The sequence below is a fragment of the Talaromyces rugulosus genome, chromosome II (genome assembly GCF_013368755.1).
Source record: "Talaromyces rugulosus chromosome II, complete sequence".
Taxonomy (NCBI): Eukaryota; Fungi; Ascomycota; class Eurotiomycetes; order Eurotiales; family Trichocomaceae; genus Talaromyces; species Talaromyces rugulosus.
The window spans coordinates 5,896,796-5,916,981 of NC_049562.1; the positions used below are offsets into that span (position 1 = coordinate 5,896,796).

General features: G+C 49.0%; 5 protein-coding genes across 5 annotated transcripts; 3 read left to right on the forward strand and 2 right to left on the reverse strand.

Moving 5' to 3' along the window:
* Positions 1 to 666: 666 nt before the first annotated feature.
* Positions 667 to 1,725, forward strand: TRUGW13939_04523 (uncharacterized protein; the record flags this gene model as incomplete). The annotated part of the gene is made up of 2 exons (XM_035487696.1): positions 667 to 1,547; positions 1,608 to 1,725. The coding sequence occupies 2 exons, from the start codon at positions 667 to 669 to the stop codon at positions 1,723 to 1,725; spliced, it is 999 nt and encodes a 332-aa protein (XP_035343589.1).
* An 848-nt stretch (positions 1,726 to 2,573) lies between these two features.
* Positions 2,574 to 7,058, forward strand: TRUGW13939_04524 (uncharacterized protein; the record flags this gene model as incomplete). Its single annotated transcript, XM_035487697.1, has 8 exons — positions 2,574 to 2,614; positions 2,675 to 2,693; positions 2,772 to 3,624; positions 3,860 to 4,022; positions 5,074 to 5,308; positions 5,363 to 5,392; positions 5,444 to 5,876; positions 5,941 to 7,058. 8 exons carry the CDS (start codon positions 2,574 to 2,576, stop codon positions 7,056 to 7,058), a joined length of 2,892 nt encoding a protein of 963 aa, XP_035343590.1.
* A 1,229-nt stretch (positions 7,059 to 8,287) lies between these two features.
* TRUGW13939_04525 (uncharacterized protein) lies at positions 8,288 to 10,074 on the reverse strand (the record flags this gene model as incomplete). Its single annotated transcript, XM_035487698.1, has 3 exons — positions 8,288 to 9,748; positions 9,806 to 9,962; positions 10,019 to 10,074. The coding sequence occupies 3 exons, from the start codon at positions 10,072 to 10,074 to the stop codon at positions 8,288 to 8,290; spliced, it is 1,674 nt and encodes a 557-aa protein (XP_035343591.1).
* A 1,518-nt stretch (positions 10,075 to 11,592) lies between these two features.
* TRUGW13939_04526 (uncharacterized protein) lies at positions 11,593 to 12,487 on the reverse strand (the record flags this gene model as incomplete). Its single annotated transcript, XM_035487699.1, has 2 exons — positions 11,593 to 12,272; positions 12,319 to 12,487. The coding sequence occupies 2 exons, from the start codon at positions 12,485 to 12,487 to the stop codon at positions 11,593 to 11,595; spliced, it is 849 nt and encodes a 282-aa protein (XP_035343592.1).
* Positions 12,488 to 16,725: 4,238 nt separating this feature from the next.
* Positions 16,726 to 20,110, forward strand: TRUGW13939_04527 (uncharacterized protein; the record flags this gene model as incomplete). The annotated part of the gene is made up of 6 exons (XM_035487700.1): positions 16,726 to 16,912; positions 16,971 to 17,125; positions 17,182 to 17,275; positions 17,337 to 17,565; positions 17,622 to 19,987; positions 20,040 to 20,110. 6 exons carry the CDS (start codon positions 16,726 to 16,728, stop codon positions 20,108 to 20,110), a joined length of 3,102 nt encoding a protein of 1,033 aa, XP_035343593.1.
* Positions 20,111 to 20,186: the final 76 nt, after the last annotated feature.

Below are 20,186 nucleotides of genomic sequence, written 5' to 3' on the forward strand. Positions count from 1 at the left end.
AATGCGACGCTCGTGCAAGTGTTTCTTTTTTTGTCTAAGAGATGGAAAAGGAAAAAAAAACACTGTCGCCAAATGCAAAGGCCGGTCTCCCCTAAATCTAGTAACAATGAATCGTTAACAGAGTATGCATGTATCACGGCCAAGCGTGTAACACCGAGGCCGGCGAGATGGTTGGTCCAGCGGATCGCTGTTTGCACCCTTTGCACCCTTTGCATCTAGCTCGCCATTCTGTTGTTCTGTGACGAAAAGTCTCTCTCCTTGGCTGTGACAATTTGCTCTCGTATACTCCGCATTAGTCTCTTTTTCTATCATGCAGAGCAGCATTATTATGTCACAGCCAAGATAAGCCAAGATTATCGTCGGTTGTTTACTCCGGAGCGCCGATCGCTTATTGGTGGCTGGGCCATATCGGACACGACCAACACTCTACACTTTGAGTCTTGCTGAATATCGATTAAACATCAGAATGGGCAGCAAAAGACCCTCCGTTTTATGCAGGCATCGTTATTGCTGCATCCATCCTATTTTTGAGTCTCGCCAGTGTTGTGTAATACCACATCGGAAAACCGCAGCTGTCGTCATCGTGTCAAGAGATTGTGAACTGTTCACCACCGCCAGTATTCCTCATATCCAACTAGGCTAGAATCAAAACAATCTAGCGCAAAAATGGCCGGTCTCTTGAGACTATGGCATGACAAATATCATCCACCACCGGATCCGGCGGACGTTTCGTTCGAGGGGAAAACAGTCCTCGTCACTGGCGGCACCGCTGGCCTTGGATTTGAGGCTTCGTTGAAGATTCTGCGACAAGATGTGTCTGTCCTGATTATTGCATGCAGGGACCCGGGACGTGGTCGCGAAGCAAAGCAAACCCTGGAGCAACGTACCGGCAGGACTGGGGTTGTACAGCTCTGGCCACTGGACATGAGCTCTTTCAAAAGCGTGCAAGAATTTGCATCTCGGGTCAACCGCGAGCTCCCCGCTCTTCATGTTGCGCTTCTCAATGCGGGCGTCATGCATCGTGATTATGTGTTGTCTTATGATGGCTGGGAAGATACCCTTCAAGTGAACACGTTGTCGACAGCTCTACTTGCTCTTTTGCTGCTACCAAAACTCCGGGAAACTTCTTCGTCGCAGTATCAGGCACACCTGACTATCGTCTCGAGTGGATCAGCGACTCGTGTCGCCGAAAAGGATTTGCCGGCACCAGGCGAGCTCCTGAAGTACTTGACGCAACGCACTGGACCTCGACCTAGGAAACGATATCCTATCTCCAAACTTCTCATCGAGTATGTGGCCAGAAACATTGCCGAGAAGACACGAAATCCAGATGGCACCTTGCAGCTTATTGTCAACACAGTCAAGCCGGGGTTCTGTGTTTCATCCTTGGGCCGACAGTATAATCGCTGGTACGAGCGCTGGACGGCCAGCTTGTTTACCAAAATATTTGGTCGATCTACAGAAGCCGGGAGCAGAGTTCTTGTTGGCGCAACAGTGCAGGGAGCCGAGTCTCATGGTAAAACCTGGCAGGGCGAGGGATATATGAGGTAATCAACCCAGTCACAACTAAAGCATAAAGCTAGCACCGCTAACAATTGTTTTCTCAGTGAATCTGGCACCCTGCTCGACACAAAAGGAAAACAACTACAAAGCAGAACTTGGAGTGAAGTTGTCAATGTTCTTAAGGAACAATCACCTGAATTGGCCGGTTTAAGTTTCCTTTAGACCGATCTTTAGTACATATACCCAGCCGCATGTCATGTGGAAACGAACAAGATATTATAATCAGATCTAGCAGCTACAAAAAGCATTCTGTAATTGAAACCTTTGGATATTTCATCAGAGCACTGCCTCGTTCTGACAACATTTGCGCTTATCCTCAGCTGGGGCACTCACTTGATAGAGGACTTTTGGCCTCATGATGGCCCTATGGTCTGGAGAGAAAAGATGTGCATTGAAGTATTTACTGGTAAGATAGATTTACAGAAGAAAACAGGTAAAATGACGACAGAAAGACATCAAATACATTATTCCCAATCAGGAAACGTGCGAGCCAAGTGGATCTGACCCAGTACAGCCGCAACGAGCGAGCCAATCACGCAGCGAACGCGCAGCTGCAATCTATTTTAAGCTGTCATTGGCACGAGCAGCCCCGCGGGTTTCTGGTGGGGCGGCCCAAGTCTGGCGAAGCTGCAGTCGACCTTATAACTTCCGGCTCCTTCATCATCCCTCCTTTTCTCGCCATCGCCCATTATTCCGTCCTCTCTTGAACTCTCTTCTCGGTGCGTATCAGTTGTCTACTTGGATCTGTGCTGCTGCTTTGTTCGTCTCGACTCCCGCTGCTCGACCATTGATTGGGTTGTGTGGGGAGAGAAAGCCCCCCTGTTCGTCAGGCTGCAAGATTTGCAGCTTCACCCCAGCTGATATTCGAATTGACGCAGAGGCCGCCGTGGATCATCCAGCATTGAACAGGTTCTGAAAGGCTTGGAGTTTCGTCGGTCGCTGAATTGAGGCGCCGCTTGCATTCCCAGCACGTTATACACATACATTTTGCGACGGGCTGTGCTTTCGCAATGGCCTACAACCAAAAGTTCAACCCGGATGCGCTCCCAGCGTGAGTATCTCTTTTTCCGAGACATTTAGTTTGGTCACTAATTTTGCATCTGCATATCAGCCATATAGAGCCTGAGAAGGTATGACCGAAAAAAAATTGTTGTCGCATTGCTGTCATTCTTGGCTCGCCGCTAATTCGATATGCAAAATAACCATAGGCCGCACAAATGTTGTCTGGCGCTCAAAGCCAGCAAAGACCAGCTCCTCCCCCGAAAGGCCCTAGTCCAGGTCCTGGCGCCGGCCCTATACCTCGCAAAACCACCCCTTCTGGTGTATCGCCCCATCCGCCGCATGGATACCAGGGGCGCGCTCATAGTACCAGTGTGCCTCCACCTCGTGGTCAGGACAATCCATCGTCGCGTTTCCACTCACCTCCGCCTCAAAACTACGGACATGGCCCCCGTCCGAATGGAAGCTCAATGGGACGTCCGCCGCAACACCCGCTGCCTTCCTCGTCGCCTGCCCCGAATCTTTACCCCGCATCGGGGCCTACGGGAGATGACCCTCAACAGCTTCTCCCTCTCTTTCGCGCAGCGAATGCATCAAGATCTGGAGCTCTGTCCGAGACAGAACTCGGGTCGGCACTAGTAAATGGGGATTATACTGCGTTCGACCCAAACACGGTGAAGACAATGGTACGGATGTTTGATCGAAACGGCGACGGGGTTATTGGATTCGAAGAGTTTTGCTCTCTATGGAAATTCCTGGCAGCATGGAGAGAGCTCTTCGACCGGTTTGACGAAGACCGAAGTGGACGGATCAGTTTGGAAGAGTTTGAGAAAGCGCTCACCGCGTTCGGATATCGGCTCAGCCGCACATTTATTCGCGTGATGTTCTCGACGTACGAGAACAAGGGCCGGCGACGCGGATCGACTTCGTATTCGGGAGGCATGAGCTTCGATCTGTTTGTGCAGGCGTGCATCAGCTTGAAACGGATGACGGACGTGTTTAAGCGTTACGATGATGATCGAGACGGGTATATTACTGTCAGCTTTGAGGAGTTTTTGACTGGTGAGTTTGATCAAAACTTCCATCCATCACGCTATTGGTGTCCAGAACCTAACGCACTCTGCAGAGATTTTGCAATTACAAGACTAGAAAATGCATGGTTGGCGCCGGAATGTTTGCTAATGAGATACCATATATTGTGTTGTTCATTTCACTTTTCCTTTGGGACGTTGTACCAGGTGTCTGACGGTATTATTGTAGTGCTGTCTCGTTCCAGTAAACCGTATTTTGTACATAGACAATGCAACCCGGTCATTCGACAACTACGATTTGCAACATACGGTGTACAGAGTCAAATTTGGACTGCAGCAAAACGACAACAACAACGTGCATTTGGAATTTCGAGCGCCGATCCATGCTCCGAGACTATGGGTCACCTCGTATCCGGCGCTGACTCGCTGGTACAGCGGATTGATCATAATTTAGCGAGAGCAGTCAGAATTCTAACAGACTAGCAGAAGCAAATGTGATGTATAGAAACAGACTCTAGAAGCGCTAGCGCATGTGGTATGTCCGGAATGCGCGTGGTCGGACTTAACAGCAGTCAACAGCCAACAACGGACATATGTGATTATTATACTCTGGATAGCAGGGAAAAATATGATAAATTGATAGGCTAGCCCAAAACGGGCTATGTCCGGCACGTGCTGGGCCGGGGACATTTGCCGCCGAGATGCCGACCGGGGACAGCCGCTTGCTCGATTAGGAAGTACATGAGTGGACGGAGTTAATCGCTTAGAAGGACATAAGCGCGCAACTGCCTCTGAGTCACAGTCACACCATCGCTCCTGCCATGCATCACAGTACGTAGTGTCACATCACCTTGATTAATAATAGTAATTCTCCGCCATGCATTATTCACCCTCCTCTATCTTTGCATCCACAAACACGGTCTGAGAGTTCAGGGTCCAGACTTTATGCTTTTATGCAGTTGAATATCACTTCAAAGCATTTTTTTTTTTGTACCGGCGATCAAACCCACTAATCTCCGGCGCCATGCTAACTCCGACCAGTCACCGCAAAGGCGCAACGCCGGGGCTAGGTGCTCCTCGGCGCGCGCCGTCTCGGTCACGCAAAAAGTCTTCACTGTAGCAAGACTAGCTCACCAGTCTGGTGGGGCTTTCTCTGTTGTTTCATACCCTGGATTGATTAATATTATTGAATGATTACTCGCGAGCCAACATCTTTCCCAGATGGCGGGCCTGCTCCACTCCGGCCTTGACCTCGAACGGAATTTATTTTTGACGCCTTCCCCACATAACCGTATATATATTTCCAACGTTTTTCCCTCGTCAGCTCAACTCGTGAGGTCCATCCCGCTACAGCTCGCCTTTCATAGGAGCTCTATACATGCAAGCAACTGGATGTCCGGTTGATACATTATCTGTTGTTTTGTCCTCTATTCGATTTTGTCAGACGACTTCGACGGGAGCGCTTTCAATAAAACGCCAGTACAACAAGAGCCATGGAGAAGATTCAGACTGAGCCGGACCACGCCCGGCATCCAGCCCAGGCGTCGGATACAACGCTAGAAACCCACGATAATGGCGCTGATACCTTGAGCACCACCGAAAAGCCAGTCCCAACTGCCGACGATGCGCCAGCTAATGATGCGCTCACCAAGACGCCCTCGCAGGCGGAACAGCTGGGCAAGAGCAAAGTTATCCTCGTCATGGGCGCATTATGTGTATGCATTTGAATCCTCTTTTATAATCACCAGCAAACTAACCTGCGTTTATAGTTGTCCGTTTTCTTAGCCGCTCTCGACATGGTATGTGTTTAGCATTTATTTCGTTCAATTGATTTTTCTAACTGAGAATAGACTATCGTCTCCACCGCCCTTCCTGTCATGGCCGCCCACTTCCACGCCAGCCAAAGCGGCTACTCCTGGATGGCCTCCTCCTATCTCTTGGCCAATTCGGCATGCGTCCCTTTCTGGGGAAAACTGAGTGATATCTTCGGCCGAAAGCCAATCATTTTGATCTCGAATGCTCTCTTCTTGGTCGGCAGTTTGATCTGCGCACTTTCCAACAGTCTCGCCATGAACTTGGTTGGTCGATCTATTCAGGGTGCTGCCGGTGGTGGTTTAATCGTGTTGGCGAACATCACAGTGTCCGACTTGTTCAGTGTCAGGGATCGACCAATGTATTATGGTCTTTTCGGCATGACCTGGGCTATCGCAGGTGCTTTGGGGCCAATTATCGGCGGTGCCCTGACAACCAAGGTTACCTGGCGGTGGTGCTTCTATCTCAACTGTACGTCGGATATTCTTACGCCTGCTTTATACACGCGTCTTCCATGATACTAACTATAATATAGTACCCGTCGGAGGCGTCTCGTTTGTCATCTTGACCATCTTCCTCAAGGTGCATACTCCCAAGACTCGCCTACTCGATGGCCTGGCTGCCATTGATTGGCTCGGAGCCTTGACTGTCATCGGAGCGACATTGATGCTCCTCTTTGGACTTGAATTTGGCGGTCTCAACTACCCCTGGAATTCGGCCACAGTTATTTGTCTGATTGTCTTCGGCATCATCGCGTTCGTCCTGTTTGGTTTCATTGAATGGAAAATCGCCAGGTTCCCCATCATCCCTATGCGACTGTTCAACAACCGACACAACGTCGTCGTGTATTTAGTGTGTTTCTGCCACGCCTCGGTGTTCATGGCAGGCGCGTACTACATCCCGCTTTACTTTCAGTCCGTTTTGCTGGCCACGCCCATCCTGTCCGGTGTCTACACGCTTCCCCAGGTTCTGTCCTTGTCGTTTGTATCGGCTAGTGTTGGTATTATCATTAAAAAGACGGGCAAGTACAAGTTCATCATTTGCGCCGGTATGGGTCTGATGACCCTTGGTTTCGGTCTCTTCATCAACCTGCAGGCCTATGCCAGCTGGCCGCGTATCATTATCTACCAGATCATTGCTGGAGTTGGTGCTGGCCCCAACTTCCAATCTCCGCTCGTGGCCATCCAGGCCAACATCCACCCGTCCGACATGGCCACCGCAACGGCCGCCTTTGGCTTTGTGCGCCAGCTCGCTGCTGCCACTGCCATTGTGATCGGCGGTGTCATCTACCAAAACGTATTCAAGCAGCAATTGCCAGGCCTCGTCGGCATCGTCGATGCACAAACGCTCGAACAACTATCCAACTCATTCTCCGGCGGCGACAAGTCCCTAATTCAGGCGCTGCCCACGAACCAACAGGTCGCCATCAAAGAAGCCTTTACGTTTGCAATGAATCGCATGTGGATCTTTTACGCGTGCATAGGCGGCGTCGGGTTCTTACTGAGTTTCTTCATCAAACAAATCGAGCTGAACAAGTCGCACGCCATCGCCAAGACCGGATTGGACGAGCAGGAGAGGGCGCGCAGTGAGAGAATTGCTGCCGAGAAGGCGGCTAAAAAGGGGGGTAATGAAAAGGCCGACGAAGAGGCTTAATTAATTTTTTTTTTAAAAAAAAAGGAAGGATGTAATGTTTATGTTGAAGGAATGTATATAATTTAATAGAAGAAAGATACATGTATAAAAGAGAGTTGGTAAAAATAATTACCAGCGAGAAGTTTTAACAAAAGCAATCCAACATGGCCTCAATTAGAACAGTATAGAGTGACACTGATTTTAGCAGAAGTCAAAAAAAAAATAGAAAAGTAAAGTACTTGTGTCAACAAGCTTAGACAAAACTCCAGTCCTGAGCTGCAGTCACTTTGTTTGCGGCATCAAAGGCAGCACCAACTTGACCCTTTTACCAATCTCAAAAGCCATCCATTGTAGCTGGTCCGGTTACGGTGAAAAATAGTCAGGGTTGTATTTGTACTAGACTGGAGGAACAAGTCTGCCCATTCAACTATGTATTTTTCTGTTATTGGTTTCTATCGCTGTTTTTTTTCATTTTTTCATTTTTTTCATTCGTTTACTCATTGTTTACAATAAAAAGACCCTCTCCAAGCCATTATTAGGTATCTAGTAGATTGTAACAATTCTATATGGAGGGTATTATCGAAGCAGTGTCAATGAAAGAAACAAAACGTATCTTGGGTGATATACTTTACTGCATGTGCCAAAGACACTAATGGTGCATAGTTTTATGATTTCAATGTTTCAATGTCAACATTGAAATACTACATGTAAAGTTCTACTGGACCTGGTTGTAATCCAATGATATACATTCAATTTAGCAAATATAAAATAGCCGAGAAACAATGCCTGTCCCGATGAAAAGAAGAGAAGAGAATCAACCCAATTTAGTGTGAAATAGACATAAGAAAAATAAATGATAATAAATAGTAAACATATGAAATCCTAGAACCCATCTTATCATGCATGTAGCGAATCAAACGAAGTCGAAAGAAAAGGGGAAAAAAGAAAAAAAAGTTAAAAAAGGGTATAAATAAAGCAAACTCCAAACCATCCAGACCTGCTGTGGATTGCTCCAACTCTTTTTAAACACAACACAACATTTCAAAATACCAAATTTATTTCCACCATAGAAGAAAGTATACGGAGTTGTCACGAATTGAAACCATGGGTGTCATGGTTTTGGTCGTTGGTTTGGGAATCAAAAACATATGGCGCTACTTCAACTTCATCCCATAATGAATGGACCACAAGTCGTCATTATGAGATGAATGAAGGCACATGCAATAAAAGGAGGGGGGGGAAAAAGAGGATCACGTCTTGACTTTCTTTCCTCCTGAGCCAACAGAGACTTCGTCGTCGGAATTCTTGCGTTTTTTGTCCGACTCATCATCTCTTGAAAATCCCGGCCCGCTTTGAGCAGCCGGTGTCGGGAATGTTAGTGGACTGGGCAGCATATTTGTGTCTGGACCACCACTGCGTGAAAAGCCCCATTCGGGGAAGAAGCTCGACGGAGACGGTAGAAGCGCGTCCGAGACAAAGCGACTAGGAAGAGCAGAGATTGGGGTTTCCATATTTTGGTTATTGTTGTAACCAGAGCCATTCTGTGAATTAGACGCCGGCTGCGTAGGTCGTGCAAATGGGTTCGGGGGTCCTTGCGCACCAGCGCTCAAAAGAGGCCCGGCTCCAGGAGAAGGCGGCGGCGGTGGCAACTGCACAACTCCTGAGGGGCCTGAATCTGAATTCTTTTTCGCAGGAGTCGATGACGTTTGTCCCGTCGAGTCACGAGGGGACGAGTCTGCTGATCCACTGCCATCTGACTGCTCGCTCGGGATCTGGACCTTGAGTCGCGGCTTCGGACGGGAGGGCTGCTGGGGGTCAGTTAATGATGAGGCGGATTGCGACCGTTTAGGTTCAGTGGTTGCTCGAGGCAGCGGTGGCGGCGCGCTTGCAGTAGGCAACGGCAGTGTCTGACTGGCCGTCACCGGGGGTGCTTGGGTTTGCTTGCCGGCCGTATCACGCTGAGGAGATTCACGTAATGTTGACCCGCCAAAGAAATGACTAGAGAAAACCGAGGTCTTATCATCGATGGGTGTGAAGATACTGCGAGCCTTCGTTTTAGGGGATTGGCTTCCATCTCCCTTCCCATCGCCCGACTGCTGCGCGCCGGAAGGATCAGGCAGCGCCAACGAAGGACGGTGTTGGTAGGACTGGGAATCCGGAGGCAGAGATTGCCTTCCTTGTTGGTCTTGCATGTATTGATGATGCATTGACTGGTTTTGGTGAGTGGGCAAGCCATGGTGCTGAGGAGGTTGCTGGTGAGGGTGAGCAGGGTGGGCAAATTGCTGGTATTGACCTTGCCTTTGAGGCTGATTATGCATATTCGAAGGGTTTGGATTAGAATTGTAGACTGCAGGATTCGACATGTAGGTGTATCCATTGTGAGCCGGAGGTGGAGGAGTGGCATGGGCAGGATGCGCGCCATAATGCGAGCTTACTTGCCGTATATGATTACGCGAAGATGGACGAGACGAGCCTTGTGGTTGCGGGGTGCCATGACGAGGGTCATAAGCAACACCATTAGGAATAGGAGGCGAGGCAGATGGAGCGTGGTTCATGTGTTGGTAGCCGGCTTGGTTCTGAAGCTGCGGCGGGATCATAGATTGACCAGGCGGGCCAAGTTCTTCAGCAGCCACTTCATCGTCTTCTTCTTCGTCGTCGCCGCCTTTCCCAGCGAAGTCATGGGGGCCTTTGTGTTCATGAGGAGCACCATACTGTCAATTATTCTGGTTAGTCACTAGCCGTGGAAGAAGAAAACACAAAGGACGTACGTGATGGTATTTGGTGAGAGTCTCGCGAATGTCGCCTGACGAGAATTCGTAGAGTTTCTTGTTATGGCCAAAGATGATAACGGCGACATCGACTGAACACAGCACCGAGAGCTCGTGAGCCTTCTTGAACAGACCGCTTTTGCGCTTTAAGAATGTACTACAAGGAGCATGTTAGAGTTTTGGGGATGGACGACGCGATGTTGTGGCACTTACACTGAGCGATTGCGGTCATCGTTGATTGCCTTGATCTCGATCTTCCGTCGACCCATCGTGAGGACGAGGTAGGCGCAAGGCGATTGATCGTAGTGAGGTAGGAATCCAAGATGCGCAACGGGGATGCACCACGCGCCAGACGGGCAGGTTTATATGTCGCACTTTTGAGAAGAGTGTGGATGCTGAATGCGCTGGAAATAAGACGAAAAGTTAAGACTTTTTGTGCCGATGAGCGAGCGGGTGGACTCGAGACGCGACTAAACAAAGACCAAACCTGGTCGAGCCGCACAAAGCGAGAATCGACAGGCAGACCCAGAAGGAGCGCGCAGTGCCAAGACACGTACTGTATATAAATATATAAGTATATAAAGATATATATATTATTGTAGTCGATGGAGGAAGAAATAAAGTAAGGTCACGGAGATAGGCAAGAGCGCACGGTGATGATGGGTGTCAACACGCGGAATGCGAGCCAGGACGGACACAGACGCAAATCGTCAGGGACGGCACCTGGGCGGCTGCAAAGGGACGCGATAAGTGGCCGCAGGGGCGACCAAGCTTCCAGGCGAGGGAAGCTTTGAGGCGGAGGAACGTGACGGGGGGTGGAGGGGGGATGCACAGGCGCGGGTTAATGCGAACGATGATGATTCTAAAGATAGAAAGAAAAGAAACGGGTTGTTGAGGGTGGAGGAATTTCGGAGCGAAGGAAGGGGGGAAAGACTGCAGGATGACTCAGCGGCCCGCTTTTTACATCTGTATTCGTATTTACGTATTTTACAATACTCTCACACTCTTTCCTACCATAGCATATCGCTCTGTAGGTTATATATGTATACTTTGTATTATATTCACTCGTATTTTTCCTATTTTCCATATTTCCTCATGCCAAGCAAATTGGTTCCCCAGCCTCGTTATCCCGTGTATGCGCTTTGTCTCCAGAGTCCCTGATTGGCGCCTGATACGTCGCTGTTACGCTTTGTCAAGCCTTAATGCAGCCCAAACAGGCAAGGCGGCTGCGGCTAGGCTCCATAAGCGGCACGGCTGTTGCTATTTTTATCTATTTTTATCTCTTTTAGTACTACGACTACGTATACATACTTCTTTGTTTTCTTCATTGATCATGTAGCAGATACTGTATGGAGTAACTGTTCTAAATGTAAATGTAACCTGAAAATTATACTAACTTTATGTTGCCTTTATATTTATAATTTCTATTAATACTTGTTTCCCCTGTCAACTCCAGTGCCATTTATTGGGGCCCCTTGGCTTCTTTTGACTATAAGATCGCACATCAATCTTGAAACACGACACGCCATGGTTTCAGACGTCATATAGCCCATTGACCTGGTTAAAATAGTACATATTTATATAATATATATAGATTAAAACCCCAAACTATTGCCCTCTTGCAGTGATTGAACGTGGAGTATAATGTCCACACTCGGGAATAGCATGTACATGTAGTATTGCAAAATATTTAAATTATTGTCTATCAAGCTAATACTAGTATCGTACCGAATTAAAAATTATATCTAGAGAAATACCCAAATGGCAGAAACAATATCCAAAAACCTCTATACCCTGCCCCCCATCTCGTTCATTTTGACTCTTTCATGCCTGGAGTATGCGTGTACATCGCTGGGAAACCTAACCCCAAATATCACCATCACCATGCACATGAGAGTTGCGTCGAATATATAAGTTGGCCACTCCTGTTGTAGCAGGTATCCATCGTTGCCCATAATGTACTCTGCAACCCTGAATAGAAACCTGATCATGATCAACAGGCTGACTAGGTATAGGGTTTTGAGGTGCGACTTCCATTGTAAATCTTCAGAGAAAGCCTCGGGCGTTGGGTTTCTATGCATTCGGACCTGAAATATCACCATGGCGACAATGAAGAACCCAAGGAACACGACCTGGACAATTAGACCAAAAATAACAAGCTTATTTCCCATGCTGGCAAGGTCACTGGAGATCATCATGCCAGCGGCACCACCCTGGATCAAAAAGGACAAGATATCGCCGGTAACAAAGAGCTTAGTTAACAAGCGGACGGGTATAAGTGAAAATCTTTCACCCTTGACTCCGACAATAATTCGACCCAAGACCATGTAGATCGAGGCAGCGAAAAGGGCTGGACCGAGTAGTATAAAGACATTTTGGATGCAGAAGGGCATCATTCGTCCGGTCTTGTCGTAAGCTGACGCTCGAGCACAGTAACCTACGAACTCGACTGGTATTGTTAGTATGCCTAATAATCCATGAGAACTGAAGGGAAGATGTCCAGGTGCACCTACAGAAACCCCCAATAGCAAAACAAATACATAAATAAGTCTTTAGTTTCCATATTTTCCAGGAGTGATATGCAGTCGCCGCTAGGAAGAGCAAGAGAAAAATAACCGCCGCTGCCTTCGATGGGACGTAATGCCAAAGATAATAACCTTTGTACGTTTGCAACTCAGGCATTATGTGTAATGAGCGCCGTTTGACACTGAATGAGTGGGAAATCCGAGCTGGCGAGGTTGGTAGACTGAATAATAATTCCCTTCAAAGCGGACGAGTAAGAGTGTATTTAGGATCAAATCCCTAGAAATTGAATATTATATACTCTATGAGCTGGGTAGATAACACATCTAGGTGTCGACGTAAAATTCATAAGGCTCCACTGCAAGGTGGTTCTTTGACCTGCACCTCATGTGGAGATTCCTGTCGGCTTGTTTCTACATACGCGTACCTGGCAATCATCTATCTTCAGAGTCAACTAGTACATCATTGATATGGATGCCCCCACTATATTTACTGTCTCACCTCGGTCAACTAAAGTAGTGAAATTAAGTTTTCCTATACAAATAGTAAGGATCGGCTCGGGCTCGAGTTCCGAAACGAAAAACCCCTAATAATCGTTACCTAGCATACTCCGTAACTAAATTTCTAACTTCTTATATGATGGCCCGTGCATACACGGAAACAGCCTTGCATTTCAAGTCAGTGTGGGTCATATTGCCACAATAACCTGGGAGAGAAATCCGTTGATGCAAATGCTAGCGGCACCGCTTCATACGGTGGCGGTGGCTGGCCGAGAGGGAGCTCTATTGTCCCTTTTTTACGCATTCGGCGGTTCAAAAGTACATGCAATTTTAAGTCAAGAGAGGATATGAGACTCTGAAGAAATCTCTATATTCACCCGGTACGACAAGAGGGCTCGGCCAAATACGCGTATAGATAAACGATTGAGACCCACTCCGGCCAAGAGGACGATTTTTAACTTTTGAGTTTCCACTGGCGAATCAAGATCCGAATCAGGGGCGATGTTAATTGGTCATAGCGGGCTTTTGCGGATACGCGTATAGATAATTACATAGTTCTTCAGGCAAATGTCGATCAAATGGGTTTCTAACCGTTTGGAATGTTGGGAACGAAGTTTATTTCTAGTCCTATATATATTGACCTTGTCAACCTACATATGTACCTCGGAAGCCCTAGGCCCCTAGCTACATAAGTTTCCATTGTCAACTGAATCTGAACATCAAGAAGATGATGTTCTTCTCCCGCACTGTGCTCACCCTGAGCGCGATTCTTGTTGAAATAGCATCCGCTTCCAAATGCTCGCCAGCTTCTATCAAAACGCCAAGTTTGCTTGGGGCTTCAATTCTCGATATTCAAGCCCAGGAAGCCCACAACTTGAATGGCCAAGTCCCTGCTGTTCTGCATGCCATCAAAGGTAGCAACGATACCGCGAGAGATCTTTGCCCATATCCTCTTCGGCAAACGTTCGTTGGGGGAGATTCGAGGAATGCGACCTCCTTTAATTGTACCAAGTAGAGTGTTCCATTTAAAAGACTTGGCCTGGGGTTTTAAAGGATAGTCCCTGGATGGCAGATCTGATTAGGCTGATACCCTATGATGACCCCATTTCACGAAAGCATCTGACCTTATAACGCGATTTGTCACACAATCCTACAACTGGCTGGTAGGACTCAATCTCCGTCGGTCTGATATGGGAACGCGTAAACTGAATGGGAATTGGATACAAACGTGTTGTAACTGTATATATACTTGATTTTAATAGATCCTCCTGTTTATTCTGCTTACTTGTAGATAATGGAATTGTTTTCTCGAAGGCACATACCACCACTACTGCGTATTAATAGAAACGTCAATTTCTTTTCCCATTTGCCAATTCTAGAAATGGTCATTGAATCGTACCTTCTTCCTATACCCATCTACTGGTAGCTTTAGCCATAAGGCAACCAACAATGAGACTCTGCAGGTAGCCAAGAGGGTACGATAAAAGTCGGAGATTCAGGAGGACGCCGGCCGTAGAGAATGCCTGCGGACACAGTGAATTCAAAGGCAAAACCGCCATTGCGGATAGTAGACTCCTCATAATTGAAATCTGGATGCCGGTTGAGGATTGAGTCTAATATGTGTTATCCCTATGGTACAATGGCAAGTACCAGTAGAATGTTAAACAGACTCTCAGTACCTAAACTCGTAGTACCTTTCACAACGGTTTGCCACAGAGAGCATGTCGTCTCTTTGTCTTTAAGTGCGTCCAGGACATCTCTTTCCTCTTATATCTCATTGAACATCGTGGGCCGGACAAATATCCTTGGTAATCGCCAGAGAGTTTCAGCCTCCATCAGGCTCACGTAGTCGGCATTCGTAAACACTTCATTGGGAATAAGAAAGGTGCGGTGGAGGACTGGATAGGCGGATCCATCGTCGGCAATATCCAGGGTCTGTCATCTCCAGCATCGTATGCAAGTTCCGGCAGCCCAAAGGAGGGTTGGCAATTGGAACCAACTACTGCATCTTCGCCCAGAGGGTTGAAGTCTTCCGGTGTCGGCCTGGAACCCTTCAGGTCCGCGGCCCGACACCTGCATGGGGACCCCATGGGTGATAAACTCAGTAAGCCCCCACCATGTGTCTGATTTATGGATTTGATGCTAACGGTTGCGATGCTCGGTCGGTTTGTAGGAAATGGTTGATACCAATATGCGATCACTTGCGCAGGCCTGTGCCGCTGGTTCCAATTGGTTTTGGACATTCATGGTCTCGCGATTCGTGCCCCAGATGTTCGCTACAATGGGTTATGGGGTATATTTCTTGTTTGCGTCTCTGATGCTGTGTTCATTTTTCTTCGTCTTCTTCCTCATACCGGAAACCAAGGAAGCCCACTTGAGTCCATGGGTGAGCTCTTCAAGGCCAAGCCCGTCTGGCGTGCGCACGCAATGGTTCTGGAGAGCCTTTGTACGAACAATGAGGAAATGAGGCATAATAACCCTAAGCGTTGGGGACGGAAAAGGAGAGCAGCTGTGAAAGGGGCGGGCATGTGGAAGACGTTGATGAGCCCAGAGAGAGAAATGCAGAGTCCAGCAATCAAAGTTGAGCCCGAATTATTGACTCCATACTAATATAGTGGAGAGAGTATATCAGCTCTTCTAATTATCAATAGAAGATCTAATAATACCTGGCTGTTTGAATTGGTAAGGTATTAGTTATAGGTTGTTTTCTATCTTTTTAAACGTTAATGACTACTATTTTATTATTAAATTGAAGTATATTAAGACTTTTTAAAATTAAAAATTAAAATAAAAAAAACTTACTTGGACTGTCTGGGAGTCAGGACTGAGTCGACTGACTAGCATAGATATAGGCTATGCTAAATTAGGAATAGTAAAATCTTCTAATCTGCTCTGTGAAAAAGCTATGACGCTGAAGGGGTTCTTTTCGCCATCACCCAGATTTACTCCGTACGTGTGCACTGTTAATAATATATGGTTGTTTACTGGCGTAAAAATAGTAGTACTAATGATTGAAAATTGCCAGTCTCCTTGCTGGGATGGTCGGCAGACTTGTCACAAAGAGCCGGCTGGATCCACTGCCAAAAACTGCTCTCGGTGGGCCTGTCAAATCATAGTACCACGTATTATGGCAGCCACACACTGGCATAGGCTCTCGATAATCGCTAGCTGGTTAGTACTCCGTACTACCAAGTTGATCACAGAATGGTGTGTCACCGTACAGCACACTCTATAGTCGATGTGCTGTGGCGGATGTGACCTTTAATTACACTGTGGCTCAATCGTCGCCCGCTAACCGCTGGCGCTCTAGTCCAGCACGGAAGCAGGCCTGAACTCTCTTGGGCCTTAGTCCAGTTAGCCAGAACCCCTGAAGTCCGACGCCGCCAAAAAAATGCTTGGGAACGGAAAATCGTGAGTGTTGGTGCTCTCTCTTGTCTCTCTTCCCTTCCAATTGTGGTGTAACCCGTGTCTTCCCTTTCTGTCTTCTTCTTCTTTTCCCCCTCCCCCTCAGTGGGCTTTTTTCATTGTTTTCCCAGTTTGGGCAATATCCTTCGTTTGCGATTCCTACCTCTCTCCCTCTTTCGTGCCCCTCTAGACCTGGTATTGGATCATACTGAGATAACGCTTCTCAGCCAGTCTTGTCCGGTCAACCGTCACATTTTCCATTTCCCCATCTCTCCCAAACAAAGTCGCTCCTTAATTTTCCAATTCTCCATCCCGGACTGTCAAGCCGGGAGTGTCAACCCGACACCGATTAATCTGCGCTCAAACCAGCCAGCCCCCATTATTGCCGCTGTTACGTTTGATATGCCCCTACTCCACCTTGTGGCCGCATTGTCCTCCTAATTCTCGCTGTTCAACATTTTCGGCGTGCGAGTTGTGTCGTGAACGTCGACAATGTCGTTTTTTTCGCGTGTGTTTCGGGGCAAAGACTCCGCTGCCAGCAAGAAAACCACCAAGCAGCCAGCTGCCCAGCAGGCGCCTGCCAAACCGCAATGGACCGACGCTTATACACGGACCGAAGTCGGGCCTGAAGAAATCCAGGAGTTGTTGCGAGGCTGCACCCAAGAGCTCAAACTCAGGGGTAATGACTAGAACCCCAAATCCAGATAAGTAGATGTTGACTTGAATTGCGATATTAGGACTCGACATTCCCTTTCTCCTGCTCCCGTTTCGTCCCAGTTCCGACCCCAGCGCCGCGCGCAGCTTCATTCGAAACTACTTCAATGCCGCGCAAAAAGGCACCCCGCTCACGGGCGATGCGCTCACGCAGGAGCTGCGATTAACGGAGCCGATGGTGGGCATACTCTTCGAAGCGCATTGAGAAACCAGCGGAGCTAATTGATGAAACAGGTGCTCTGCAGTGTTGTGAAGTGGTGTTGGAGCAGACTTCCGGGTGGTGTAGTCACCTGGGAAGCGTACGAGCTGTTCAAGGTCGGCGAGCAAGGTGCGTGGCCGCTCCTTCCCCTTTTGGCACTCAGCCCGACTAACCCAACAACCACGTGCAGACTCTGACCTCGCCCGCGATGCCTTCAACACCTTCATCCCCATCAGTGTCGAATCGGACGCCCGCACGAAAATCATCGCCGATTTCTTCGATCTCCTGACTGCCATTGCTGCCCACGCCAAGAAGAATGGTCTGGGTGGCAGGAAGCTTTCGCGGTATGCCGGCTGGTGGGCGTTTGAACACACCGACACTGGCAATGGATTTGAAGGTTCCTACAAGAACTGGGCTACGTGAGTTACACTGCTACTGAGTTGTTGGATAGAAATAAGTGGTTGACAATGACTAGAGCTGCCGATGCAACGAGCCATCTCTTCTTCGCCTACCTGCGCTCCATGTCCCCCGAGTCGGTGCGCGGCATCAGTGGCATCTCGTCTCTTCCCATCGCTCTCCAATCCCTTGTGCAGGCTACAGAATACCCTCCTCAGACGCCCACTCTCTTGCAGATTTCCACCACCAAGGTGGTCATGATTGTCGACACCGTCTCGCCTACGCCGTTTGCCCTGCTGCGCCGTGCAAAGAATTTCGAGTACCGGGACAGCGATCAGCATCTCCAACAATTCACCGCGTACGATGATCCGACGCGGGCCTTGACTGACGAATGTCAACGGGTTCTGAGAGCAATCGCCAACACTAACCAATCCGAGGCCTCGACCTCCAAGACATCCACCAGTCTCCGTGATGCATCGTGGTCTCGCTTCGAAGATATTGGCTTTTCTGCCTCGGTTGACTCGGACCATGATGACGAAGCTGACAACCAGCGGAACGGCGGACAGGAATTGCGGTCTGCGCCGCAGTCTCGCACTAACGATCTCGCGCGGCCAACCACACCGTCATGGGCCGACTTTCTTTCTTCGGGGTTCGCCGATGAGGCCGGCTACACGGGCCCTTCGTCTCTTCTACTACCGCCGGACAAGGTGTTGCCTCCTCTTGCAAGTGTCCGTGGCCAGAGCTCGCAATCCCACAAACGCACATTGGACACCGAGCCTAATCTGGACCCGGGTGAATTGGCTAGTATTACTGTTTTGGATTTGGACGATTCCTTTTGGTGGGTCTGGATCAGCAGTCTTTCTGTCGAAGAGCCTGTCGCCCGGAAGGCTGTGTTTGGAAGATGTGCACTTCTCGAGACGACCATCTCGGGTGCCAAGTGGCTTGTGTTGGAGGAGCAGGTAAAGGGCGCGGCACCGGAACCAGAGGATGGAGCATATATTGCAGAAAAGAAGCGGTTCTTCGGCTTCTCAACCCGCCGGCTGACACGTCGTAAATCGTCTGGAAGACGACCGGCTCCACGAGAACCATACAGGAACAACAGCACTGCCACCGCGGCCAGCAAGACCAGCATTGGGCCTGATCAGCACGCTCGGATCCAGGCAGCGGCAGCAGCTTTGCAGCGAAAGCAGCGCGACCAGGAAGACGACCAGAAGGGTGAGGGCAACGAACGCCGGGGTCGGAATGACCTGGCCGATGGCTCCAAAACGAACTCGGCGATGACGACGGGCCTGTTGACAGAGGCCTCGCAGGCGATGAAGTGGACCAAGCACTACGATCACCATTATGACAAGGACAAGATGAGATCGGCCTATCTGAGTGACAACCGGGCTGGCACCGGTGCACCTTCGGAGTCGTTGAACTCGCTTACCAATAGCCAGCGACACATGACGCCTGTATCTGAAGCTCCATCCAAGCTAGAGAAAAAGGTTGCTGCGCCACCGCTGCCTGTGCCACCGCCCAAGGATGCACCCAAGCCTGCAAATGATGTTGCCGCGGATGCAGCAACGGTTCCATTGCCAGAGGCCAAACCTTCCAAAGGTGTAGAGGCGTCAGAAGTATCGGAGCCGAAGAAGTCTATCGATTCGACAGACGAATCTAACCCGAAGAAGCTGAAGAAGAAGCCCAACGCTGCGCTGAAGGGGATCTTCAGTACGACCAAGCAACGGGTTGACGTTAGCCCCAAGAAACAGATTGGCATCGACCCGTCGGCTGTTGCTGCAGCTCGTGCGGCCTTGGAGAACAAGGTCAAGTCCCAGGATACACTTCCGCCACCTGCTGCTGCCAAGCCTTCGGTTTCGCACCGGTTGTCGATCATGAAGAAGAAGGCGGTGCCGGAGCCTTCTGTTACAAATGCCCCCGCTGCTCCTGCCGCTCCTGCTGTAGAGGAAATAAAGCCTGCACCGGCGCCCGTTGAGGAAGAGGTGCCAACACCAACAGCAGAGGCACCCAAGGCCGAGAAGGTCGAGCCCACGTCGCCAACGTATAGTGGTCCTCCTCGTACTCGCCGTGATGAGGAGTACGATGCTTTGTCCAAGATTGATACCAACGAGAAAGTGGCCGCCGAGCAGGAATTCTCGTCGTTTGACCAAGGGCCGTTGATGGATCAACCAGCGTTTGTTCCAGACAGTCCTGTGACGCCTGTTGAGCCGCAAGCGCCGGAGATTTCGTCTCCATCGACGACAACAGCAACAACTACTCAGGATGTCAGCACACCGACAGCGCAGTCGCCAAGCACCAGTGGCGTGGCGTCGACTACCAGTCCGTCGTATCACGAGCGCTGGGCACAGATTCGCAAGAATGTGATTGAGAATGCGTCGGCCAATTTTGACGACGCGCCGAGCCGGAACAGCCAAGCAGACGATGGCGACACCAGTGGTGAAGAGAGTGGGTACTATTCTTTTTTTTTTCTTCCAAAAGACATGCTAATAATAAGCAGCTATTGAATCACGCGTGGCGCGCATCAAGGCGCGTGTGGCCGAGCTGACTGGCAACATGGAGTCGCGGTGACCAGGAGGTATCTATTTCTTTTCGTACATTCAGTTTCCATTGTATTACTTTTGACTTGACTTTTGTTGCGTACAAT